At 49.4% G+C, this 26,666-nt stretch overlaps 1 protein-coding gene and 2 long non-coding RNA genes across 3 annotated transcripts in view; 2 read left to right on the top strand and 1 right to left on the bottom strand.

Moving 5' to 3' along the window:
• The window catches only part of LOC110290046 (uncharacterized), a 44,066-nt gene extending 42,151 nt beyond the window's left edge, over positions 1 to 1,915 (bottom strand). The window contains exon 1 of the long non-coding RNA XR_003837369.2: positions 1,811 to 1,915. This is a non-coding gene — a long non-coding RNA (uncharacterized LOC110290046). The remainder of the gene's footprint in view (positions 1 to 1,810) is intronic.
• A 133-nt stretch (positions 1,916 to 2,048) lies between these two features.
• The window catches only part of LOC115031717 (uncharacterized), a 79,439-nt gene continuing 54,821 nt past the window's right edge, over positions 2,049 to 26,666 (top strand). Inside the window, exon 1 of the long non-coding RNA XR_003837370.2 lies at positions 2,049 to 2,254. This is a non-coding gene — a long non-coding RNA (uncharacterized LOC115031717). The remainder of the gene's footprint in view (positions 2,255 to 26,666) is intronic.
• Pou3f3 (POU class 3 homeobox 3) lies at positions 4,236 to 5,885 on the top strand. Its single transcript, XM_021174074.3, has one exon. It carries the CDS (start codon positions 4,246 to 4,248, stop codon positions 5,737 to 5,739), a length of 1,494 nt encoding a protein of 497 aa, XP_021029733.1. The 5' UTR covers positions 4,236 to 4,245; the 3' UTR covers positions 5,740 to 5,885.

Genomic DNA, 26,666 nt, shown 5'->3' on the forward strand with positions numbered 1-26,666 from the left:
CAAGGTTAGACTTTTAAATAAAAGGTGGTGGTTGTTTTTTGTTTGTTTTGTTTTTTGTTTTTTGTTTTTGTTTTTTGTTTAAAAAAAAAAAAAAGTAAGGTTCCTGGAGGGGCAGAAGAGAAGGCATATTCTCTACTCTCCAGAGTCGAGTTATCCTTAGCCTTCTCTTTACACTGACTCCTCTAAGCCCGGTTCTCTCTCCTCTATTATTTTCACCAAAATATATGAAAATGTATGCAAATGAAAATCAGCACTAACTGTTCTCCCCTTGTTATATACTTTGGATTTTTTTTTCCAGACAAAACAATCACACTCCGCAGAGGGAGGGGGAGGATTGGGTGGGGCGGGAGTTGGGGGGGGGGGAGCTGGGGAGCGATTTGAGAACTAAGTACGTGGGGGGTGGGGGAAGAGAAGGGGACAGACCTGGGAACAGAAGTGCGTTTCTGTTATTGAGGAGCACAGCGTTTGGGGGGCTTCCCGAACGTGCACACCCTCCTTGCAAAGAGAGAAAGTGGATCTGTTTGCTGAGGCGCTATCCCGTTTCATCAGGCCACCTGAGACGGCTTTTGAAAGCGTGTACTGTGAAACTCATAGCAGTAATTTAGACAAAATCCTCACTGTATATTAATGAAAGGCGGCCCCATGGCTCTGTTCCTATCCTCCCCATTCAGTGTAAACAAAACCACGAGACTCTTTCGGTTTTTGAGCCGGATCCAAGCAAAATCGGCAGGAAAGGAAAACACGGGGTGCTGGCACCGACTATTCAAACGTCTGCACCTGGAGATCTCAGATTTATTCAATGAAATCTGTGTTCCATCTTTTATATATACATATACGCATATATAAATATAAAAAGGAACCTTTTGGAATGGAGGGGGGAATCCGTTCTGTTTTGGGGCTTTGGTTACTACTGCCTTTTAGATCTGTTTCTACGATGGTATCTTTTCACCCCAGCAAGCAGGAGCTGGACCCGATCCTACATAAATGCCTCGCGTCTACGGTTAATCTCGAGATCACGCAGAGGCTGCGAGGCTGCTGCTGAGCTGGAGAGCTCCCTCTGTAACTGAGTTCACAGAAGTGAGCTCTCTAGAGAAATTATGCATCGGGGAGAAGGCAGGCCAGTTCTTTACGTTCGGAGCACACCGGCCGCCGGGTTCTCGGCTGCTGCTTGGGCTGGGAACTGCAGACTGCGGGCCGGTGCCCTGCAGCTGAGGGTGCGGGGTGCAAGCACACGCACACTCATTAAGAGTCCTGTATTTATTGAATGTCCGAATTGGGTTAGTTCATTGGAAATCCCCAAGGAGGATTTAATTTGTCCTTGTTTTCGTTGCCACTTTCTCTTTTTTCTTGGTTCGCTGAGGTTCCTCTGTGCGGCGTTTCCGCTTGGCCGAGTCCCCCCCCCACACACACACACACCCCACCCCACCCCCTCTTCTCCCGCCTACCGGGCGCACTCCTCCTCCCGGACCCTTAACTCTTTCAGCTGGGTTGCGGCTGAGAAAGCACTTGTCGCCAGCGGTCACAGCCACCTCGCAAACCTGAGACCCAAAGAAAGAGGAAAATAAAGCGCCCCCATGCCCAAGAATAGCAAGCGAATGAAAACCCCACCAATGAACACACTCACACGCGCGTACACACACACACGCACACACACACACACACACACACACACACACACACACACACACGAGTCAGCGGTAAAGGGGACGGGGGGGGTGGGGGCGGCGGGGAGCAGCTAGCAGCCCTAGGCCCTCTAGGCGAGCTGAGGCAGACACTGCATTCTAAAGGCATTGGGATCGAATACACTTACGATGAATCTAGGGGGACGGTCGGGCTGATTGCCTTTCAAATACCTCGCGTGGCTTCGTTGACCGGCACCCTCCAAACTCACAAGGGCACGCACGATACTTGCAAAAATCCCAGAGGAGGGTGGGTGGGAGGGAGGAAAGGAGGAAGAAGGAGGAGGGGGGAGCGAGCAGCCGCAGCAAGCGGTCCGACTCGCACGCGCGGGCCCCGCGCTGGTACAGGGCTGCAGGTTTCCCAGATGATGGCATCCGAGAACTTAAACAAAGAGGGTCGCCGCCGGCGCGCCGCTGCTGCACAAAGTTGCAGTGGCGGATTTCCAAGAAGCTTGGCCACAGGAGCTCTGCGCGAGGCAAGCCTTCCTTTCCCACCTCCTGCAGGACGGAGATGGGGGCCCGCGCGTGAAGGGAAGAGGAAACTTTGAAACCAGTGGGGACACATCTGTCTATAGGTATTAGCTTGAACCGTACATCCGCGGCGCGCGCTTTACAAATCTCTCGCGTGGGGTGGGGGTGCGACACAACGCAGTCTAGGTAGAATGGGTAGACTGCTATTTTTCATGATTTTTTCCCCTCTTCATTTTCCTTCTGGTCCCCCTTCTACCCGCCCCCTCCTTTTCTCTTCCATTTCTCTCCCAACCCCCCAGACCAATCGCCAACGCAGGGAGCCGCCAAGGGAACGCAGACGTTTGGGCTGGACACTAAGAGTTAAGATGTGGCGGAGGGGTGGAGCGAGGGGGGGGGACGACGAAGGGGGCGGAGGGGGAGGGGCGTGGAGGGGAAAGTGGCGCGGAGGAGGGAGGCTGGGGCGGGGGGGGGGGGGGGACGACAGATTTCCAGCTTCTACGACGCTCTGCCTAAATTAAAAAGCAACCAATCGGAACGGCCGGAAGGGGGGCCAGGCGTCCTAAGCCAGTCATTCCAGGCTTGCCAATCACCCAGCGGGTAGCCAATCAGCAGGGGCCCTGGTGCTCGACTTCCTTGTATTTGGGAAAGTGTGGTGGTGGGTGCGCGCTTGCGGCGGAGGGTAAACATTCGACAGTCCCTGCTCTGAGAGGGAGGGACGGAGAGCGAACTGTCAGATCCTAGCGGGAGCGGGCGCTCGAGAGAGGGAGAGAGAGAGGGAGAGAGAGAGAGGGAGAGAGAGAGAGAGAGGGAGAGAGAGAGGGAAAGTGAGACAGAGAGAAAGAGAGAGAATCCGGGCGCAGAGCTAGCTCTGGCTGCAACTCTGCCCCGGCACGCCTGCTCCCGCGCCCGCCGTCGGGTACTCTAGGAGCTGTACAACGTGCCCACAGGAGTTGGTTGTGTATCAAGGATTCCCTGTATGCACACACACAACTCCACCTCCACCAATGCACTCTTCTTCCTCCTCCTTCTCCAGACAACTGCCGGGGGAAAAATAAAACATCAACCCCAACCTTCAGCAACAAGGTAACAGAACAATTCGACATTTTTTTTTCCTGTTCAATTTTTGCCTTGTTATATTTGTTTCCTAATTTCTACCCAAAAGGAAAGATGTCGCACCAGACTCTGAGTGTCGCGAGGAACAAGAAAAGGGACTCTTGTTTCAGAGACGTCCAAGAGCTCCGGCAATAACAACTTCAGAGAAATGCACCATCGCAAGAAGTTTTCCTAGGACAAAACAAAACTTGAAAGAAGCTAACCAGGGGGGCAGAACAGGAGCCAGCCTCCCCACTCCGCAGTCGCGAGCCGCCAGCATCACCACGCCTGTAAGGACCGGAAAAGTTTTACTACAGTAAGGGGAAACAGTAAGATGTGTTGCTGAAGACCAGGGAAGACAGCGGACCAACTAGGAGCGGCCGGATTGCTGGCCACCCACAATTTGGCCAAGGAAGAAAGGAACCGCTTCGTCCTTTGTTGTCTCCCGTGAAACCTTCGCTTAGCAGGTGGACAGAGCCCTGTGCCGGGGCAGAGTCCGCACTCGTCCGAGGACAGGAGGAGCCGCGGAGCCCTTGCTCCCCGAGAGAGCGCCCGAAGTACGGGTCCCCGCCCCAGTGGGCGAGCCTCGCTGGAGCCAGCCGATCGCTCCCGGCCAGGGGGGAGACCACGACCCCCCCTGAAGGGGCTGGCCACGGAGCTCGCCCGGAGAAGCGATCCCCCCTCCCCAGGGCGCTGCTCCTGCTGCGGCGGCTGCTGCTGCTGACCGAGGCCAGCCGGCGACCCCCGCGCCCTGCCAAGCGGCCTTGCAGCTGCAGCCCCGGGCCGCGGCGGCGGCGGCGGCGGCGGGGGCGGAGGCGGCGGAGGAGGAGGCGGCGGAGAAGGCGGCGGGGCCGGCGGGGACCCGGGGCGGGGGAGGAGGAGCGGGGGGAGGAGGCGGGAGGCGGGGGGGGGCGCGGCGGCGGCGGCGGCGGCGGCTGCGGCCGCGGCTGCTGCTGCGGCGGCGGCGGTGGTGGCGGCGGTGGGGTGGCGGGAGCGGAGCGGCATGGCCACGGCGGCTTCTAACCCCTACCTGCCGGGGAACAGCCTGCTCACGGCCGGCTCCATTGTGCACTCGGACGCGGCCGGGGCGGGCGGCGGCGGAGGGGGCGGCGGCGGCGGCGGCGGCGGGGCGGGGGGCGGCGGCGGCGGCATGCAGCCGGGTAGCGCCGCCGTGACCTCGGGCGCCTACCGTGGGGACCCGTCCTCGGTCAAGATGGTCCAGAGCGACTTCATGCAGGGGGCCATGGCCGCCAGCAACGGCGGCCATATGCTGAGCCACGCGCACCAGTGGGTCACCGCCCTGCCCCACGCTGCCGCCGCTGCCGCCGCTGCTGCCGCCGCTGCCGTGGAAGCCAGCTCACCGTGGTCGGGCAGTGCGGTGGGCATGGCCGGCAGCCCCCAGCAGCCGCCACAGCCGCCGCCGCCGCCGCCTCAGGGCCCCGACGTGAAGGGAGGCGCTGGACGCGAAGACCTGCACGCCGGCACCGCGCTGCATCACCGCGGACCGCCGCACCTCGGGCCCCCGCCGCCGCCCCCTCACCAGGGACACCCTGGGGGCTGGGGGGCCGCAGCCGCCGCCGCCGCTGCCGCCGCCGCCGCCGCTGCTGCCGCTCACCTCCCGTCCATGGCGGGTGGCCAGCAGCCGCCGCCGCAGAGTCTGCTGTACTCGCAGCCGGGAGGCTTCACGGTGAACGGCATGCTGAGCGCGCCCCCGGGGCCCGGCGGTGGCGGCGGTGGAGCGGGCGGTGGAGCCCAGAGCCTGGTTCACCCCGGGCTAGTGCGCGGGGACACGCCCGAGTTGGCGGAGCATCATCACCACCATCACCACCACGCGCACCCGCACCCGCCGCACCCGCACCACGCGCAGGGACCCCCGCATCACGGCGGCGGCGGCGCGGGGCCAGGACTCAACAGCCACGACCCTCACTCGGACGAGGACACGCCGACGTCTGACGACCTGGAGCAGTTCGCTAAGCAGTTCAAACAGCGGCGCATCAAGCTGGGCTTCACCCAGGCGGACGTGGGGCTGGCTCTGGGTACGCTCTATGGCAACGTGTTCTCGCAGACCACTATCTGCCGCTTCGAGGCCCTGCAGCTCAGTTTCAAGAACATGTGCAAGCTCAAGCCGCTACTGAACAAGTGGCTGGAGGAGGCTGACTCGAGCACTGGCAGTCCCACCAGCATTGACAAGATCGCAGCGCAGGGCCGCAAGCGCAAGAAGCGGACCTCCATCGAGGTTAGCGTCAAAGGCGCGCTGGAGAGCCACTTCCTCAAGTGCCCTAAACCCTCGGCGCAGGAAATCACCAACTTGGCCGACAGCCTACAGCTGGAAAAGGAGGTCGTGCGGGTCTGGTTCTGCAACCGACGCCAAAAGGAAAAACGCATGACGCCCCCTGGCATCCAGCAGCAGACGCCGGACGATGTCTACTCGCAGGTGGGTACCGTGAGCGCTGACACACCGCCACCGCACCACGGGCTTCAGACCAGCGTGCAGTGAATGCCGGGGCGCAGCGCGAAGAGGGCCGCCGCCGCCGCCACCTCCGCAGCCGCTGTCAGCACCGCCCTGGTCGCCGTCGCCGCCGTCTCCGAGCCGCCGCCGCCGAGAACCACCGCTGCTGCTGCTGCCGCCGCCGTCGCCGTCGCCGTCGCCGTCGCCGCCGCCGCCGCCGCCGCCGCCGCCGCCGCCGCCGCCGCTGCCGCCGCGCAGACCCAGCACCTGGCCAGTGCCAGGGCATCTAGGCCTCCTCCCCTCCGCCCAAAGACAGGCGAGCCATGGCCCTAGGAGGGGGGAGGACAGCTGGAGACCGATGAGACTCTTTCTGAAGTCCAAGAAAGGAGGGACCAAAAAAAAAATTTTAAGCATAATAAATACCAAGACTGTTTTATATGCATATATAACAAACAAGACCGGAAGAGGAAAAGGGGCAACAGGGACATCTCGTTTATACTGTGGTGGTGTTCTGCTTCTGTTTTGAAAGAAGGGTGAAGATGCCTAACGCACCTAAACTGCACACTTGAGGTACTGTCCACACCAAGATGTCCTGCATGGCGTCGTCGGTGGAGAACACCTGCCTCGGAGATAAGAGAGAGACCCCCATCCCCTTTCTTCCACTTCTTCCAAAAGGGCTGCCTAAAAGATCCATGGAAACTTTCTTTATGGGGAGCGACCTGAAAAGAAAGACGCACCAGGATTCCTGCAGGTTTGACTCTGCTCTTGGACAGTGTTTTGTTTTTTTGTTTTTTTTTTTTTTGGCCATATTCGAGTCTTTGGGGAACAAATAAATCAACTAAGAAATGGGAAGAAAGGAGAAACAGAGTCTGGGGGGAAAGACTCGCCGCTTCTGAAGTTCACAGACTGAATAAGAAAGCCAAAAGAAAGCATCCTCGCAGTAAACTTGGAAATAAAAGCATCGCGAAAGAGCCAAGGCTGGGTGAGGCTGAAGGGTAGGTATGTCCAGCCGCAATCCACTAGCGGAGAGGGCACAAAAGCGGGGCCAGGGCCCAGCCTCTGAGACCGCCCAGAAGGGCCAGGCCTCCACCACTGAACCCGGGCTTTGCTGACTGCCGCTCGGGGTGGACTATGCCTAAAGATTCCGCCGCTAATATTTTTTTTATTAACATTTTTTATTTTTTATTTCTGGACTGACTCCGATAAAAGGGTGTGGAAAGACAGCACCAACCGCGCACTTCCCTTGACTTCTGCCCTCAGTGCGTTGCCAACTTTGATCGAATGGGTGCTGCGGACGCGATTATGTAATACTGCCATTTCCAAGCAGTGTTTTTGGTAGGTTTTAATAAACAGACTTTTCAAATGACGGCAATATAGAATCGTTAGATCCGTTGTTGATCTAAAAATATTTGCTTTATATTTTCATTAAATGACTTCTTTTAATATTTTATTCAAAATACTTATGAACTGCTGCAAAACGGTAATTTATTTTTCCCCAGATCTTGTATTACGTGTTTTTTTCAGACGAGCACAAATCAAAATGAAATGAAAATATGGACAGTTGTTAGGTAATAAGGGTATCTTTTGATGTGATCATTTGATTGTAATTTAATTTGAGTAGTGACTCCGTAAGAGCTGATTGAGAAAATAAATTTGTTAGAATGAAATGGTCTGTGTCTGATGCATAAACACTGTGTGGGAAGAAAAGAATCCTTTAGAAAATATTTTTTTACTAATGCAGATCCTTAAGTCATAGCATTAAGAGAGCGGAGCTTCCCCACGCAAAGGTATGTTTGAAACCTCCAGAACAAGCTAGGGTTGCTAAAATATCTGCTTTAGCAATAGTGGTTATTCACATCTTGTTGGTCCATAAATTTCACAATATTCTCCTTACCCTCAGTTTCAGTGGGTTTCTCTAGTGTTTTTGCTGAGTGATCTATAAATACTAGCCATTTTTTCTTGAAAGTACCTGTGTTTTGCTACATCACCAGTGAAAATATGCCCACCAGCCAGTCATGGTAAATACAGTTCCTCTTAGGTCAGCCTCTTTTTGACCTCCTTGCCTTCCAATATATCCCTGTTTTTTTTTCTTTCTTTCTTCCTTTCTTTTCTTTCCTTCTTTCCTTTCTTTCTTTCTTTCTTTCTTTCTTTCTTTCTCTCTCTTCTTTCTCTTTCTGTCTTTGTGGATCAATAGTTGCGAAGGATAGCTTATAAATTCATGAAGTATTTTGATATCAGTTACTCCCCATTGATACCTATGTGTGATTAAATTTCAATTATTAAGCCTATATTTGCTCTTCTTCCTATATTTCTTTCATGAAAGACGATGGTACTGAGCCCTGCTTTGGTCTGTGCTGAGACTGTCCCTAGCGCAGACTCCAGGCTGCCCATTTCTGTGGTTTGGTCCTTCAGAGGCACAGCAACTCTTCATCTTCCTTACCAATGCCTAGGCTTTAGTTATTTTTGGTCACTTTTTAGATAAGACCCTGCAGGATGGTCACATTTATCAAGTTAATGCATCAGGATTTACAAGCTGGAAATACAACACCTCAGGTTGTGAGAGATAAAGAGGAGAAAGGCTCTGATTGGTTGATCCTTGTTGTTTTTTTTAAGTACTTAGGTGGAAAAATAATGATTTTTACACAGGAGTTTTCCCCAATCTCAGCTACCATCCACTTTTGCCTAATCTTTGCTGGCTTCCCCTCCCCCCCAATATAGATTCAAGGGTTAAAAAATTCTGGGAAACTATGAGGACAAGGAATAGTTTCTCACAGACAGACCCAATAGCAAAAATTGAGCCCAGCCAGACAACCATGTATTTGGGTTGCGTTATTTTAGATACCAAATTGTAGTAAAAAGTCACCAGCATTCTGATTCGTGAAACCTGAAAAAGGCCATATTTATTAAACAAAAAGACATGAAGGAACAGATAAGAAACCACATTTTATTTTTCTCTTTGCTTTTGTTTTCTGTTTCTCCTGTTATTGTTATCACACTGCCTAGAGTTGGGGTAGGGTGAGAGTCATCATCTTTTTATTTGTTTGTTGTTTTTGTTGTTGTTGTTGTTGTTGTTGTTGTTTTAGAGACTCTGAGGGTAAGCCAAGAAGGCCTCCCTGAAAGTGAGGAATGGGCCAGGCTGTTTGTAAATGGAACACACCACTGGCTTGCGAGAGGGATCTTGTGGGTTTTTGTTTGTGTTTTGTTTTTGTTGTTTGTTTAAGGGTGAGGGGTTTTTTTGTTTTGTTTTGTTTGATGATTTGTTTTGTTTTCCTGCTGGAATAGTGGTGCCTGACTAGGAAGGGAATGGGTCTATTTTAAATGCCAGGAGGTATCTGCTTTCTTGATTTAGCTCATGACAAAAGAGCTAATGTTAGATTTTACCCTGTCTTCTATTTGCTGGTTACTTTGGAAGACGCCCTCATCTATGGGTAGCAGAGTACGTTTTGATTGAAGAAGACAGGCAAACCAAGCAGTTTTGCTTGTCATTGTGTGTTGTGTAAAGTAAGCTGACGCTTGCACTTTTTGTTTTAAAGTCAGTCCTTTGAATGTATTTGCAAAATGAAATTCATGGTTGAAACACAGCAGAGAAGATATGAGAGTTTTTGTGCTAAGGCTCATAAAGTTACACATGTAAATAATGAACATATTGTTGTATATCACCAGGTCTTTTTAAAACAAATGAATTTGGTCATTGTGTTCTTATGCAGCACAAATGTCTTGTGCTTCGTAAACTGCCCCATTTGTTTCCTCCATTTCAGCCGGCCCACTCTTCCCCTTCCAACCCAAAGGAAAGTGACAAAGTTCTGGTCTATCAGCTTGGCTACTTTCAAACTAGGCCCAGTTATAGTTTACAGTAGAGTGTGGCTCCCTAGCCACTATCCAAGCTTTGATCTCCCCATCTAACCAATCACCTTCCCCTGACAAATCTGTACAATAAATAATTCAAGGTGTATTTAAAATATTAGTCACTTTGCTATTGTTGCTCTGCGTTTTCCCTTCTTAGTATTAGCCAAGGGTTATTCCTCTCTCTCTCTCTCTCTCTCTCTCTCTCTCTCTCTCTCTCTCTCTCTCTCTCTCTCTTATTGATCTTAGAGACTCCCTCTGCTTCCTCCTGGCCTCCAGTGTTTGCTCATTACCATACTCATGATCTGGTTTTGTATGAATGGTTTTCAACATTCAGAGAATAATTGGTTCTTATATCAAATGCAGTATATGCTATTCATAGTTTTATCAATAAGTGTAATATTTTAAATAATTTTAACAATTAAATTTGTTTTTTAAATTATATATTTGTAAAGTATTTATCCTGTTGGAAGCAACAATATATTGTTGTATTTATTCGTTTATTTTTATAATAAATGATCAACCTCTTCAAGCTAAATCAAAAATGACACTTTTATATATCTATACAAAATGCATTTAAAGAGATGGGCATATATGCACCAATTTGTATGTAAATAGAGTAAGAGCCTACAATAACTTGTAACTTTATGGAACTAAATTGAAGGAAGAAATATTCTCTCCACAGAGAGTTTAGTTTGCCCAAGTTCCAGGGTAATTAATCAACTGTAAAATAAATGCAACAGGTACCCGGCACTAGGTACAGGTTTGAAACTAGTTATTTAGCATGCTGGCCTGCTTTTTCTCACCGTTAAGATGGAAAGACGTTAAAGAGCCTTGTTCTTTCCAGAAATGCACGGGGTCGGCTCTATGGATCTTAGAGCAGATGCTTCAATGCAAAACAACCCATACCTGGCTGTACTTGTGTTTCTGTGCTGGGGAAGAAGGGAAGGGCCCCTGAGAGTTTGAGTCTTTCAGTGACATCTTTCAGGTGACACAGTGAAAAACAGTAGTGCTAGGTTTGACAGTGACAGCAAAGATGTTTAGAACCTTTTAAAACAGCTGAGACTGAAAGCTCCCCTTCTCCAGGTCCCGCCGCCGCCGCAGAGGACAGGAGTAATCAGTGCAGGTGTTATTGTTAGCAGTGAGAAAGCTGAGGGCCCCCTGCTTCCCTGGACCAGTAAGCTCCCCTTTGCTTGGATGGCCATTTCAATTCCTCCGGGCTCCTAGTCCCATGGCCTGAAGGTCACCCATGTGACCTCCTAGCTGCGGGAGCCCCAGGATAGGCTTGATCGTGATTTCAATAAGGAAATCAGAGGGCCCTGTGTTTACCTCCTGAACTTTCCAGCCTAGGAAAGGAATTAGCTAGGAGTCTGGAAGAGCGGGGGTGGGGGAGGCGGAGATAGCAAGAGGGGTACTTGTGTAATCAGATTCTTTGATTTTGTTAGCCTGGCTCATGGCCTATTAATTAGATTACTCTCTCTTTCATTCTTGATTTCACATCCGTGTTTGTTCCTGTATCCTAAAATGTGGGCGCGAGCTTGGCGAGCAGGAGCCTATGATGTCACTGCCGGCCAGCGGCGGCCTGGCCTTCTGGTGGGCTGTGGGCTGTGTTCTTGATGAGCCCGCTTTTCCTCGAGGAAGAGTGGGCTCTGGAAGTGACCTCAGAGGGGTCTGGGAAGAGGGCAACAGGCATTCTCTCCTGGCCGTCTCTGTGGTGTGTGTGTGTGTGTGTGTGTGTGTGTGTGTGTGTGTGTGTACTCACGTGAGGATAAGAGATGGGGAAAATCATAGTCTAGTCTGGACTGGGAAGCCCTAGGGAAACCGACTTTGTCAGGTGAGAGCTTGCCTCAGGTGAAAACCAGGGAGCACCCGGAGACTAGCAAGAGGGACCAAGGCAGCTGGCAACTAAAAGCCTACTTCTCTCCCAGAGGGAGGGTAGCACTGGGCACCGAGGTGGGGTGGTGGCAGTGGCCGCGGGGGCGGGGCGGCCCAGTTCTGGCTCAGCCCAGCAAGGCCTCAGTAGCTGAACAGTGGCAGCTGCTGCGGGTCCCACAAGTTGTTTTCCTCGTGGAGACCATTCAGCAAAACGCAGGATCCTTTCTCAAAGATTTAAATTTCGCGGATGAATTACCATACACCGGTTGCTTAGCAACTAAATTCAAGCCGAGCTAAGAATATGCAAGCTTTTTGTATTCTCATTAATAAAAATGCCACTCTGACACAGCAACCCGACTTTGGATCACTGCAACTTCTGTAAAAGCCATAGGAGAATACAAACCGGTCCTGCCATTTAATTACAGATCAAAATGGCTTGAAACGTGATGTTTTGTTCATCTATCTTCCTAAAAGCGATGTAAAAAAAAATAAATAACGGCTTTCAGGAACAGTAGTAAATTTTCTTTTTCTTTTTCTATTTTAAATGGAGTTGTCTGTCGGGGTTACTGATAATTGTCAACTGAAACCTTTTGAAATGTCCCCCTTTCATCAACATTCCCACTCTTTTCCCTAGTTCTTCCCAACTAGGTACTATTATTTCTATTACGGAGATCGTCGGGCCTTGGGCACCTTAAAGGCTGTGGCAGCTGAGGAAGTAATCTACAAGCCCACTAGCTAGAGGAGGCCGGAGAAAAAGAATGCATATCAGAAAAGTTCTGGAAGTATCCTTGAAAGGTTGGAAGAGTTGTTGAAGGCTCTGACGGCCTAAGTTTGGAGGTCTGGCTATCACTTTTTGTCAGGCATGGGGAGAGTAAAATAGAAATGCCTGTTGTTCTTGGATTTTCTGTTGTGGGGTCTTGCGTCTGCCTTCGGTTGAATTCAGGGCCTCACTGATCCGGGATTTCTCAGAAATACTCCTCCCTAGTGCGCTGGAGCCCAGAAGCCTGGGGTCCAGGACAAGGTAAAGGCGAGCAAGACTCTTGACCCCCTGGGTCTTCAAAGACTGTGGCCCAGGCCTGGGACTAGAGCCTGAGATTTATTGTATTCAAGGAGAAAACTTTGCGCCTCTCCCAAAGGATGCGGAGCATGAAGGGCAATGCTTTGGTTCAGAATAGGGTCCCAAATGACTTCTTTCGCAAAGCCCAAAAGCAGAGGGTGAAGTAGTCAGAGAAGAATGACCTTGTGCAGGCAGGTCGTGTTGTTTGTGTGTGGAAGTCTTGGCAGCTAGGACTGTGGCACAAGGAGGGTCAGGGCTGGAGGCTTTGTGGAGTTTTGGGCTATGCGGGTCTTTGCAGGCCTTCCTTAGCGTGGTGTTCTTGAATAGCTCTGGACACTTGGACCAGGTCTTGGCTTCTCTTGGGCCACAAGGACGCGGAGGTGATCAATCTGTTGTCAGATCACCTGCACTGCTGGGTGTCAGCTCCTACACTGTGGAGCCTCAGGCTTACAGAGCCATACCCGACATGGTCTGTGGGCTCAGGCGCTGACAGGAATGTCAATCGGCAAGTGTGTACCCAATGTCCCACCAGAGAAGTCGCTTTGCTTCTAAAGCTTACAAATGTGGGGGGGGGGGAGCTTAGCTTCAGATAAACCGGTGACAAATGTGACCCCACCCCCACCCCGCCCCTCACACACAAAGGTTCTGGTAACATTCCCAGAGAATCAGCCCCCTGCGGCCCTTAAAATTTTGCAAACTGGAAACTTGAGAAGTGGAATAGAGAAGCCCACAACTGACTAGATGCAGCCCGTTTAAGGGAACTACGGAGAAAGTAAGATAGCTTTTCTTCTAAGATGTGTTCAGGAGGCCATACACCTCCCTTTTCTCCTTTTCAAATAGATAGATAGATAGATAGATAGATAGATAGATAGATAGATAGATAGATAGATGGATGGATGATAGAGGGACAGATAAACAGATGTAAAGATATATTAAACAGGGAGCTATTTGTTTACAAATACAGTTTCCCCAGACAAGCCACATTCTATGTGTGAATCGCTAATGGACCTCTGTGATTTTCTTTTGCTTAGGAAACATTGTTGGCTTTTTTAAAAGAAGGGGGGGAGTTTACCTTTTTCTTGAAAAAGTAGTGGGTACCTGACCAAGTTTCTGTCTGTGGACACATTAAACACTATGAAATAATCTAAGATATATGGGAAAGAGGCCCCTTTTTTCTCTTTGACCCTTCCCTTGTGTGTTAGCCGTCGTGAGGTAACAGGACCCCTCTATACATGTGCTTTGCATGGGAACACAATGAAAATTTAAATAACTGGAATTGGCTAAGAATGGGGGAGGGTCTCTGTAAAGTTTTGGGGACTGTCAGGGTTTGGGGGACTGTCTATGGAATGTCCTGCTTGAACTGTTTTCTTCCTAAGGGACCAGAACATAGGTGTGACTTTGTCAGTCACTTACTTGGAGGCACCAAGCTGATCTTTTCTACTTTGGAGTTTCCTCTGAGTGGCCCCCTTCCCCCCTCCCCTAGCAATGAGAATAGGCCAGGAAAAGGCAGAGTGTAAATTTTCCACCTTGACTCTGTCTAGGACAGAGAGCACAGAGCACACCTGGACTGTGTCTGTGTTTCTCTAAATGTCTAACACTAGATACGTTACAGAGGGCGTAGCTAAAAAGCGATGGGACAGACGCTGCACAAAGAAAGCACAAACATCTTTTAATCATTATTCTTATTTTTATTACTATTATTTTAATGAACAAGAAATATGTTTGCGAAAGAGAACTCAGGAATAAGTTGTTCCCTCCCGGACTAGCTCCCAGCAGAAGGTGCCGGACCCCCTCCAAATCATTGGCTGGAACTTTGCAGTCAGAAACAAAATAGATACTGGCTCCCAAAGGCTCCTGTGTCAGGAGCCTGAAATGAAAAGTGTCAAATCTCCTCTTTCTACCCAGGTCAGACACAGTGCCCACTTTTATGAGTACAAGCCAAGCAGGCATCCTCTAAGAAAAGACTCCTGTAATGTGCTGGCAGGGAAAGAGTTAACTTGTCATTTACATTTTTCAAGTCTGAAAACCCACCGGCAGAGTTAAAGACAAAGTCAACAGATCTAATCAGAAAGTGGATGGCACCCCAAAGCTAGCTCTGAAGTCTTAGTGGCATGGCCCTGAGACTCTCCAGCCTCAGAATGGCGAGAAGGCCAGTCAGCAAACAACATGCTATCTAAAATCCGTTTTCAATGAACAGTTTTAAGAGGAGAGAGATTTTGGATTTTAAAATTGAGCCAGCAAGTTTAATTTCTATGTCATATCCCCTGAGGATCTACCCAAAAGGGCTTTAAAATTTCTCAGCCCCAAGGGAAAGACCTCTAACCTCTTCCAAGAGTTATTTAATAGCTGTCCCCTGAGTTTTTGTGAGTTTTTGTTTTCTGCGGTGGTGAGAATATAGGGCCTTGCATATGCAAGGTATGCTTGAGGTGTGCAGCTCTCCAGGGCTGGGGTGGGGGTTGGGCCCTTTGAGGACCGCTTCCAGGAATCACCAGACTTTGTCCTCAATGCTTTTTAATCAGAGAGGTGTGTGAAGCTATCAGCCTCAACTATGCAGTCTTTGGAAGTGGCCAAAGTACTCAAAGGCACAGAGTGGCTAGTATCTAAAATGGACTCTCTGCTTCTCAAGGAGAAGGGTCTGGCAAGGTCAGCAGTAGTCTAGTGTTGTGAACTTGATCCCCCATCTCCTCCCCAGGCTTTCCTCAGGGTCTCAAAGAGGAAGCCTGCAGAGGAGAGGTGGAAATGAGGGAACAGGAGACCAAAGGAGAGATCACTCGCCTCTTCCCTTTGTTGTGCAGTGTGAGCTGGGGCATCAGAGGGAAACAAAAGCCCCCAGAGAGGGAAAGCTCCACTTCACTTGTGTCTCCCTTCCTCTGCAGACCCTTGCCAGAAAACCAAGACAGGTGACTGGTAAATATACATGGAGACTTGCGAGATCCCAATGTGAATGCCTTACCTTACAGACAGACCATCTGCAGGGAGAGTTACATACTCTTGATTTTCTCCAGGTAGAAAGGCCTGGAAAAGAGACAGGAAGAGAAATAAAATAGGAAGGCTTGGGGTGTGGGAAGCTTTATAGAACACTGTATATGCAAGCTGGTATGTATGTAAACAGTCGTTTTTCTACCCTCTGTGTGCCAGAGCGCCCTTCGGGGATCCTGCTTAAAGCTGTACCTTGGCTCAGCAGTATTTATGCTCAACATGGGCATTGAGTGAAAAGCAATTGAACCCACAAATCCTGCAACCTGGCTGTCATTTGGAAAGAGCATACCAGGTAGTATACAGAACTTGGCACCCTCAGTCAGCCCCTTCTGTCCTGATCCTTGCCAGTGGAGGTCAAGTGTCTTTTTCCCTTTTGAACCCTGTGACTGTGAATCTCAGTTACCCCTTCCATGCTAGGGGAACTTACCCCTTGACTGACCAGGCTGTGGGGCCAGAATATGCAGCAACAGCAGGAGATCACTTTCAGAATGCTTACATTTTAGGGATGGGTATGGGGAGCCTGGCCCCAAAGGCCATATGAACTGTGTTTATGTGCCCAGACCAGTCAGAGAGACTTTGAGTGAAGAACAAGGATTTGGTAGGAAGATATCTGTAGCAGAGCAGTGGACCCCAGGCAGATTTTCCTTTGCAGGGGTAGGGGCAAAGATAGTGGAGGGTCTGTTAGAGCTGCTGAAGGCTTGTTCTAACAAAGCTGTAACAAAGGCTTCCTGCAAACCTACTATCAAGGCTCTTCACACACACACACACACACACACACACACGCACACGCACACACACACACACCTCTAGCAGGATGTCTCTAGCTACCAGGATATAGAACAGATTGGTTATTTTGAGAGCTGAGAGCAAAAGATGCCCATGGTTTGTGACTAGCTACCCAGAGCCTCAGCCTAGGTCCCTGCTATCCCACAAGCCTCTAGAGGCTTGGGTGGATGACTGTGCCTGGGTCCTTAGAGGCTTGTTTATAGGCAGCCCAGCAAGGCCTAGGCCCATGCCTTGCTGAGAAACAACTTACCCTTGGTTGGCTTGGTAAGGTTGAAGGTTGCAGGCTGACTTGGAGAAGCAGGCCTCCCTGCTGAGGAAGAGGAAGGCTCACAAATGGAGAGGGCTCCTTAGGGTAGACAGGTGTCTGCATCAGTATGGCCTTTGTATGGAAAGAGCAGGCCGCTGTGGAAAAGATACCTCACCAAACAATGAGGTGGGGACCCACAGAGAATAGGTAGGGTTCCCAAGCCATTAATCCTGTAACTTGCCCACTGCTTTAGCACTGAGAGGCTGGCAGGGACTTAATGAGACAGATGAGAGAAAAAGAAACAATAACAAGCCACTCTACATCTCCACAGGGCAGGCAGGGTGAGTTCCAGTTGTAGCTCCCATACTCCCCCTCCAAGTCAGTGGTAAAAGCATTACTTTGGGAACTGTAGAGTGGAGTCCAATGCACAACAAGCACATAATACAAAGCTCAGAGCTGGTGTTCAAGTCCAGGAGCAAAAAGGATACAACTTTAGGAAAAGGTTTGACAAGTATATATGAAATACCGTCAGTGACTGTCCCTCTGATACACGGTGTTACCTTTCCTACCTCATCCAAAAAGAAGCCCAGAGACACTGCCACAGACCTCCCCTGGCCAGGCCAGCTGAGTCTCCCAGCTCTGCTGAGGTACAGAGAGGAGCCCCGTTCCGATGCTAGCCCTCCAGAATCCTCACCCATGTTTCCTTCTTCTCATGGACCTGAACTGCTTTGGGATACCTAAGGGGTGGTCCCAGTAGGAACTTCTAGAAATTTCTGCCAGTCAGACAGGCTTGGTGAGATTTCAAGAGGCAATGAATCACAGGGCACCTCACCCTTGGTTATATGCAAATGCAACTGAGATGCATTTTGGATGATCAGCCCCCGTATACTTTATGCAACTTAATGTGTCTATATCTCATTGATTTGATTTCTCTAGTCAAAAAAGAATAGCACAGGAGGAGAGGAACATAAGAAAAGTAATGTTGATTTCCAACTGTGGTTCCACACAAAGAGCCAGGTGGGGAGGACAGGGACAGAGGAACTAGCTTCAACCCACATCAAAGAAGCCACCTCCCCTCCCTGCAATATGCAACCTCATACCACAAAGAAGAAAAGGAAGTGAAGCTGGCATTGTTGGTCTACAAGAAAACCCAGATAAAAGTAGATGCATTCTATCTATGGAAATCTTTAAAGTTGTAGAAAGTTTTCTTAGAAAATACTCATTTTCATATACCAAGATGGCTGAGGAACTGGTCAACTTCTCCTTACCTGGCATCCTGAACAATAAAGGCTACCTATGAGGATGGCGAGGAGGATGCCCTACTAGTGGATAGGTTTTCTATCTCTGAAGGAAGGATGCTTCCTCCTTACCTATTTCCAAGGCAAATTACGAGTTGGAAAACAAAAACAAAAAAAACAAAAAAACCAACTCAGATTCTCAAACCAGGTGCCTGGAGAGGCAGATCCTTCAGTTCCCCATCTTGTGGACCTCTCTGGAATAGGGGCAGGTATAAGGATCCGTTTTCCTGGTTACTTTGGGAGAGCTCTGTCCTTTCCTTTATCGTGGAATCCTAAAACTCAGAACAAGTGAACCACAGAGCCATCAGACCTGGGGCCAGCCACTCTCGCTTCTTGTCCTCTGGATATTACCGGTTTCTAGTTTGTCTAAAACTACACTATTTCTAAAAGAGAAAGTGATTGTTCTTTTTATTTGTTTTTTCCTATCTTTTCCCAAGCCCTGCCCCACTCTACCATGGACTTGGTAGGAAGGCTCTGGAGCTGTGGCAAGCCCTGCCTTAGCTTCTTGTTCAGCCTTTCATGGCATCAACAGGGGGTTTGTTCTCAGGATACTTAGCAACAGAGGACATTTGCTGCTGACCTGGAAGCTCTCCTATTAAGATGTGCCACTGGGGTGAGCTATCCACTGAAAGCAACATTAGTTTTACTTTCAGGACCTCACACAGGGTGCCATCAGCCTAGGCCAGGCAAAAAAAAAAAAAAAAAAAAAAAAAGGTTGTCCCTAGGGAATCACTGAAGAAAAATTGCCGTGCACCATCCCATTCAAAGGAAGTTTCAGTTTCAGTGCCCTTTAGATATCAAAGACAGAGGGAATTCCATGTCAAGTCTTACCTGTGGAGGACACTGTCCTTCCCTGTTGCACTTCTTGGCTGTCCCACCATGAGAGACACCCCACTGTAGAGCAATTAACTCTGACATAATAGGAGTGGGGAGGAGGTCCACGGACTTCTCATAAGGGAAGAGGCCACCCAGTGCTCAGAAATAATCAAAAGCTTTAACGCTGCTGAGCAGAGGGGCTGCTAATCCCAAGCAGCTCAAGTGTGGGCCACACAGCCTAGCCATCTATGCCCACAGCAGCCTGGCAGGTATCTCAGAAGTAGATGCATGTTGGTACTGTGGGCTTCCACCCAGAAGCTGAGGATCTGGGTGGGTGTCTTGGGCAAGACAGACTCCATTCTCCTTGCCCTGAACACTTGGATGCTCTAGAAAGCCAGGACTGTGAGCAGAGGTGACATAGGGAATAACTGGCCCCTTCCAACTGCACCACTGCTCACCTTGACTCTTTCCTAGAGGCGGAAGAGCCTTTGTAAGTTGCTCCGTTTTTTCTTACTGTGGACTTGAACAGCAATTTAATTTCCTCCTTTGCCCCAAGCCTCGCACACACAACTGAGCAGGGATTTCCACTTGGGGATAACAAGAGGCTGGCAAGGAGACAGAGGGAAGTGGCGGACAGCCTCCTGGAGGTAGCAGGCCTAGCCACAAGGTAGCCTTAAGACTGGTAAAACTTCTCTGATACTTTCCCCTCTTCAGACAGCCACAGTCTCAGGAAAGACTCACCAAATGCCAAGTCAACCCTGGAGCAAAAAGAATGTGGAAAACGTGGCACTAGTTCTTCATTTTCTCCTTAGCTGTTGAGTTTCACTTGTTCCTCTCAGCCCGTAGCCATCGTCCCATCTGTGGTAGAAGTTAAAACAACTTGTCCTTTTAAATAGTCTTGGGTTTTCAGCATTACTAGAGTACTGGGAGAGAGTGCTTGTCCCAATTCCACATCCAAACCAAGTCGGTTGTAACCAGCATCTTCACGTATGCTCTCCATAACTCCACAGAATCAGGAATCAAGGTACCACTAGGTACAAGAAGCAACAAACTTTACTAAAAGAAACAAATACAATATTGACCACGGATGCATACAAACTCCCTGAAATATCATTTCTAATCTTCTTACTTCTTGGGGACAGAGGTAGGGAGTGGAGTGGGGAGGGATGGTGTAAAAAATCTTAGCCGGTTTGAAAAATAACTCGATCATATTGTATGGGTTTAAAGTTCTCAAGTCTAATCATAAGTAATAAAGTTGTTAACAGTTGTAATTGGTTTCATTGCTCCATGTAACTGGTGTTTTATTCGTGACCCAACTAAGCTTTGAAGCAAAGTACAGGTGGTTCAGAATCCGTAAAGGGCGCTGCTCCTTCTCAGGCAACTTTTCCCAATAGAAGGCATCTCTCTCACACATTATCTCCTCTGCTTTGCTTTTTTTTTTTTTTTTTTTTGAACACTATAGATCTAGGTTTTAATTTCTCTAGATGAGGTGTGTGTGTGTGTGTCTCTGTGTGTGTGTGTGTGTGTGTGTGTGTGTGTGTGTGTGTCTGATAGACCTGAAGATGTGTGTCCATCGCGGGCGCTTGAAAGCAGAGAAGAAACTCAATGTACTCAATGTACACAGAAAAGAACCGCTTTGCTAGCTAGATCAAATGCCCGACCAAGTTCACTTTCCATCCCTTCGCTGGAAGAGGGTCACCCACTGAAAGCGAAAGCTCCGGGGATTTGAGAGGGGCGGCAGGGACGGTTTAGCTTCTTAGGCCTTCTCCCAGTACTCTCTCTTCACACCCCGCTTCAGAGTACTTCGCAGGACTTCCTAATCCGAGGTGCCCACTGCGAACTAGCTTCCCCGCGCTCTCCTCAACTCTTACTGGCTCCGCCGCACCCTGGACTCACCCCACACAGTCGGTCCGCTCCATCCAGACTGGAAACAGGTCTGAGTCGGGCAACGTTGAAAGCCACATCTCAGCAACACCAATCCACACCAGTCGCCTAGATCTAGGCTCCAGAGAAGCCCGCGACACGCTGCCAATGATGGTGGGGGCTGGGAGGCCATGAAGAACCGCAGCCTCCAGCTGGGTTGCGGCTTTCTTATGGAAATGACCCGCGCTGGCCTACTGGACTCAAGCGGGTTCCCTAGTCCCGCACCCCATCTCTCCAAAGCTTTTCCTCCCGCACACCCTCATTCTCCTCATCCTACCGTGGCTGAACTGGTGGGGATGAACTAGAGCTACGCCCCGGCCGCAGAGCGCGGGCCGGGTCTCCCCTCGGCCCGACGGGCTCCAGCTCCGCATTAAATATTCATAGCAATCGCTACTTTCTTAAAGGGGAACCCGCCGCGCGGGAAAGTTCCCAGCCAAGGGGACTCACAAAGGAAGGTGTCTGCTCCCTCCAGTCCTAGGGGTGGCCGGGCACACAGCTCCTGAACACTTGGGCGAACAGGGAAGGGAAGGGAAAGATCAGAGTACCCGCTCGCCTACAGTCAAGACACTTCCTAGAGACTGCGAAAGAAGAGATAAATTTGGAAAGCTCACTCCCCGATCACTCGTCGCATAATTATTTAAAAATAAGTGGTCACATCTAATGCTTCAGGGTTTCCAGGGCCTTTCATTATTTTCTTTCATTTTATAGTTTTAAAAGGACGGTGGTTTGACTTCATTCAGGCGTCATCCGCCCGGGGACCAGAAAGTTTGCTCTGTATTGCTGGAAACATGCTGGAAACATGCATGGGAACTTGGAAACATCACATTGAGAGCCTAAAACAAAACCTGCACCTGTCCCAAGGCTGATGTGCAAAGCTGGAGCTTGAGAACTCAAAAATCCTTGTGGGGGTACTCGTGGGGAGAATTGGTCTGGACCCCAGCGCCACTGCTCAATTCCAGGCCTCTTTCTTCCAGAGCACGGAGGGCCTGCGTAGATGTGCAGTCCCCGGCCTTCCGGAGGCCGAAACCCATCTGCCAACTGCTCAGCAGGGACCAGGAGAAAAGCGGAATGGGAAAGGAAGAGGAAGCAGAGAAAGTTCTGGGCCCGCTGCGGAGGAGGCCCTGCCTGGGATGCACCCCCGCCCGGGGCCAGCTGACCCGTGACCGCTCCTCCTGGTGCCAGGCGACGCCCGCGCCCTGGTGTGCTTTCACCCCCACATCCCCCCCGCCCCACCCGCTCACGCCCACTCCACACTCTCTCGATAAGGCTCTTTTTGTTCTGGACCAGGAGCACTTTCACAAATGGTTAGAAAGTCTTGAGCGCCATCTAACGGGAGCAGCAAAAAGTTGAAAGTGGGTGGAGGTTAGGACCTGTGAGGTGCCCAGGCTGGGCTCAGGAGAGTCCTTTCCCTAACTGTAGCCACACTCTCAAGCCTTGACTTCCCTTCTCTTACTCTCACAACACTCTCCTCTGGAACTCCACACTTGACCACTCTCGAAGGCTCACCTTTCCAGAGCCCTGGGGCAGTTGTAGGCTGCTTCTTGGACCTTCTCTTCCACTCCTGGTAGGACTGCTTGCCAGGTTCCCTGGTGTCACACCTGCCTGAATAGGGTTCTGGTATCACTCAAAGTCTTTATGGTTTTCTTTTGGGCCTGAGATGGGAAGTCTCATGAATTCGCATGAGGTGCGCTGGTTTTCTGAAATGAAAACCCGTGAGCCTAAGCTTTTGCAGACAGAAGGAAGTAGAAGGCAGAAGAATAAAGATAATAGCAACCACTTCAAAGTGTGCAATCTAGAGATTTAGCCTAGCAGTGGGTCTAGAAGAGCTGAGGCCTTTATCCAGGGAGAAAGGTGTGTACTGAAGCGCTGCCCTGGGGCTTGGGAGGAGCCAGTCTAGTGGAGTCTCACAAGTGGTATTAGTCAGGAATAGCCTTTGGATGTCCTGGGCAAGCCACACTGCCCCCCGCCAGGAGGTGTAGCTCAGGTAGCGCCATGTGATAGGCATGTGATAGATGCAACAGGTACCCATGTACTCCCTCTGCAAGAAAGAAGCCCAGGACAGACCAAAGTAATGATTGCCACACTGTCTAATTTGGTGAATCAACGAGTCTCTTTTTTGAAAAAAAAATAATGGGGTTACTAATAGGAGTATAGGTTAGGTATTAATTAGATGGCACAGGGGTGACTAAAAAGCGGTGACGTCACAGGAAGCTCGCTCCTGACATGAGACATCTGAAAACTAACCATTGCAGCTTTCTCTGCAGCTGTCAGTCATCTCCAAGTGGGAACTTCTCTTTCTCCTAAGTTTGTCTAGTCGCTCTCTACTGGCCCTGCCAACTCTTTACACTTCCCATCTTACGCCCCCCACCTTTATTGTTAGAAGAAGACCTCACAAATCCTTCAGGTTTTTGTTTTTCCCTACATATGACCTTTTGTTTACCTCCTGATGCGCTTGAGCCTTGCCTTCTCTCCTGAAACAAACGTTTCAACTTGGAGGGAACATACCATACAACAGGGGCACCTAGTAGTCTCTCCCCCAAGGGTTCCTAGTCAATGTGAAAGTCAAGGGTCCTGTGTCCTGGAAGGTCCAAACTGGGGCCCTCCTAATCAGGACAGAATACCCTGGAAATTATCCTGGAGAACTTGTAGGTGGGTGGCAGAAAGACTTGAGCAGACGAGCAATCAGGGAGAGAAGGGAGAAGAGGTGACTCCCAGGTCCAAAACCATCCTGCAGCTTTAATAGCTGCTCTGGTCCCTGAAGTTTAACAGCACAGGGACCTACCTATCTCCACAACTCAAGTACAAACAAACGAACAAACAAATGCCTACAGGCAGCCACAAATCTGTGGCTGGTCCTGGGCTGGGGTCTGAGCTGCATAGTTGGGCAGGACTGAAGCTTTCTGCCCACCTTCTGGAGTGTACACAGGTCATTAGAAAATCCGGTTCTCCTCCTTAGTGGAAAGTGTAAAGGTGGTGAACGTTATTAAGGTGGTACAATGCGTGTGACATACAGCAACATTTACCACCTCTGTTCTATTGAATGTGCATGTGGTAGTTCAGTTGGAGGAGGCACACTGACATTGCTGAGCAGCCTCATCAACACCCATTTCCAGAAGTTCTCACCTTGCCAGTGTGAAAGTCTGTATCCATTACTTGGCAATTCCCATATCTCCTCCATCAAGCCTCTGGGAAGGTCTACGAATTTGGCTTCATGTTAGTAGGACCATACAACATTCATTTTTTTCTTTCTGATCCGTTTGACTTTATGTGATATCTTCAAGTTTCATCCATGTTATAGCATGTACCAGCATTTCCTTCTCTTTTAACCTGCTTATATATCTATCTATTGATGAATTCCTGGTTTATCTTCCACTTTTGGGTACTGCAAATAGTGATGCTATGTTTAGAGGTATACAGAAACCTCAAGTTCCTGCTTTCAATTCTTGGGTCTATACTCAGAAACAGATTTGCTGTGTACTATAGCAATCCTCTTCAGAACTACAGGAGGAAACTGCCTGGTGTGTTCTATAACTGCTGCATTGTTTTTTAAAAAAGACTTATTTTATTTACATGAATACACAGTAGCTATCTTCAGACACACCAGAAGAGGGCATCGGATCCCATTCCAGATGGTTGTGAGCCACCATGTGGTTGCTGGGAATTGAACTCAGGACATCTGGAAGAACAGTCAGTGCTTTTAACCTCTAAGCCATCTCTCCAGCCCCTGCTTCATTGTTTCACATTCTCATCTACAGTCCACAGAGATTCCTGTTTCTCCATACCCTCCTCAACACTTGCCAGTTTCTGTCCCTTTCAAATAGTAGACATTGTAACTGGTATAAAGTAACAGCCCATAGCAGTTCTGAAACTTCTCTTCCTTTTTTCTTTTCCTTTCCTTTTTCTTCCTTCTTTTGAGATGGACTAACTTTAAGCTTTCATCTCTCCTGCCTTCATCTCCCCAAGTACTGGAATACCCATCTTGAAATATTTTTAGATGTAACCATAGCAAAATGGATGCTGGGCATAGTGGCAAATACCTGTTATCTTAGCACTCAGAAAGGAGAGACAGGGAATTCGCTGTAACTCTAAGCCAGTCAGGGATACATCAAAACAAAACAAAACAAATCTACAAACAAAGAAGTCGGAAGTAAAATGAGGCGACATCAACAGGGCAGTTACACATCAATATATCATTTCTAGAGAGTGAACACAAGACCTCATGCGTCCTAGGCAAACTGAGTCTTATCCCTAAGACTGGCTCTTACTAGATTGCTCAGGCTGGCCTTGGACTCACTTTGCAGTCTAAGATGGCCTGAAATATACATTCCTGCCAGAGCCTCCCAAGTGTCTGGGATTACAGGTCTGTACCAAAAGCCTGTCGAACAAAGCAAAGTATCCGTAGGTTATAACAGTGGAAATATCTCAATAATGACAAGGATTTCCAGTCTAGAAACAGGTCTAGAAACAGGAAGAAGAGAAACGATTACGATAGAGGAGAAAAAAATGGATATTTTTTTTTGATGATTACATTTTGATCCATCCTTCCAATCAGAAGCCAGAGAATTGTGGGGGCGTATTATTAGTAAGCCCTATTCGTTTCTTTGTTACTAGAAGGAGACCTCTCTAAGGTAGAAAGGATGGGGTGGGGAGGGGTCTTCCTTGTCTTCCTAGATTCTTTGATATATTCAAATTGAAAATGAGAGAGACAGCTAGTGGTCCAGACTTAGGCTATGTGGGTGCCTGGTGGAAATCTTTGAAGTCCTTTTGATTTTTTTCTAGAAAGGAGCTGAGAAATGGCGAGATGGTAACTATGTATTCAGGAGACCTGTCCTTCTGTAGCAGGATCCCTTGTACAGAGTTCCTCACCACAGTCCTCAGGGATTGTGCCTGCAGTAACCTCATGCCAGCCTTGTTTAATATTTGTGTGAGGTATACCAACAAAGTACCTATTATTCTTTTATTTTCCGGTTCTTATATTAGTTGTCCCTTTTTTACAGCCTGGGGAGACAGGTTAGTGTTTTTATTTCCCACATGTAAGGAAAAGCATCAAGAGTGGGCACAAAATAAGAAGTGGAAACAGCTCTGATGACAGGGTCACGGCTGGGGCTCTCAGCCTGAGCTGCAGCTTGGCCTACTGAACCACACTGTTCTTTCACCTCACAGGGTGGTTGGCACAGGGCAGAGATGAAAGGAGCCAGAGCAGCAAGCCCTGGCAGCAACCACCACCTTCTCTCTGCCACCAGGCCAACTGTACCACTTGCTGGGTGGTGAGGGCTCTGTGGCAGGGTGAAGGAAGTGAGTTGGGGCAGGAGGTAGTGGAGGCAGCTCTTAGTACCTCGGGTTCTGATCATCTGTCTGGCCCTCCCCTTTAATTGCTGTGTCTGCTCTCCAGAGAGAAGGATGATGCTTCGCCTCAGGAGCTCTGTAACTTAAAACAAAGGAGGATGCCTGGGCTGTGGCAGCTCACAGGAGTCATTTCCTCTCCCTCATTAAAGCTGCTTCCAGGAGAAAGAGTAGCTCCTGGAGGCCCTGGGACCCCAAGACCTCTCGGCATCCTAAAAGCCCACTGCAGTACTTGGATCCAAGCCATTTGCTTCTAGAGAGAATCATGTCGGGTGGAAGCTTACTTTTTCCATTTGCAATGGCTTATTAAGTATAAGCATCTCTCTTCTCTCTGTTTACTGAGTTATTAGGTCTCCCTCCAACTGACCCTGCCAGAGGAGATAGCCAAAGTGGATCCTTAACACACAGTTACCCTGCAAAATGTCCTTCTCATAAACCCAGGGACCACAGCCAGGACTGTATACTTCCTTTTGGAATCTTTTCTGCGTGGCCAGCAGAGGAAATGCCCATAGACAGTAAATGGGATGAATGCCACCCATGGTTACAGGCTCCATTCTAGCTACAGTGTGCAGAGACTGGAAGGAGCTTAGCTGGGGGGACTCAGTCTCTAGGTTCCATTACTTTCACCGAGTATTTCCTAAGTTGTACAGTTGCCCTGCCTATAGAAGGGTGACATTCTGTCCTGATGAGACAAAACACAGGTGGAAAATGACAGTGCTCTGTTCCCACCTGGCAGGCAGTAAAAAACATCTGGGAACAGGAAAACAGAAAATATTCACCGGGTAGTGTCTGGTTAGTCATTGGTCAC

Source organism: Mus caroli, unplaced genomic scaffold (assembly GCF_978045245.1).
Source record: "Mus caroli unplaced genomic scaffold, Mus_caroli_1 scaffold_1, whole genome shotgun sequence".
NCBI lineage: Eukaryota > Metazoa > Chordata > Mammalia > Rodentia > Muridae > Mus > Mus caroli.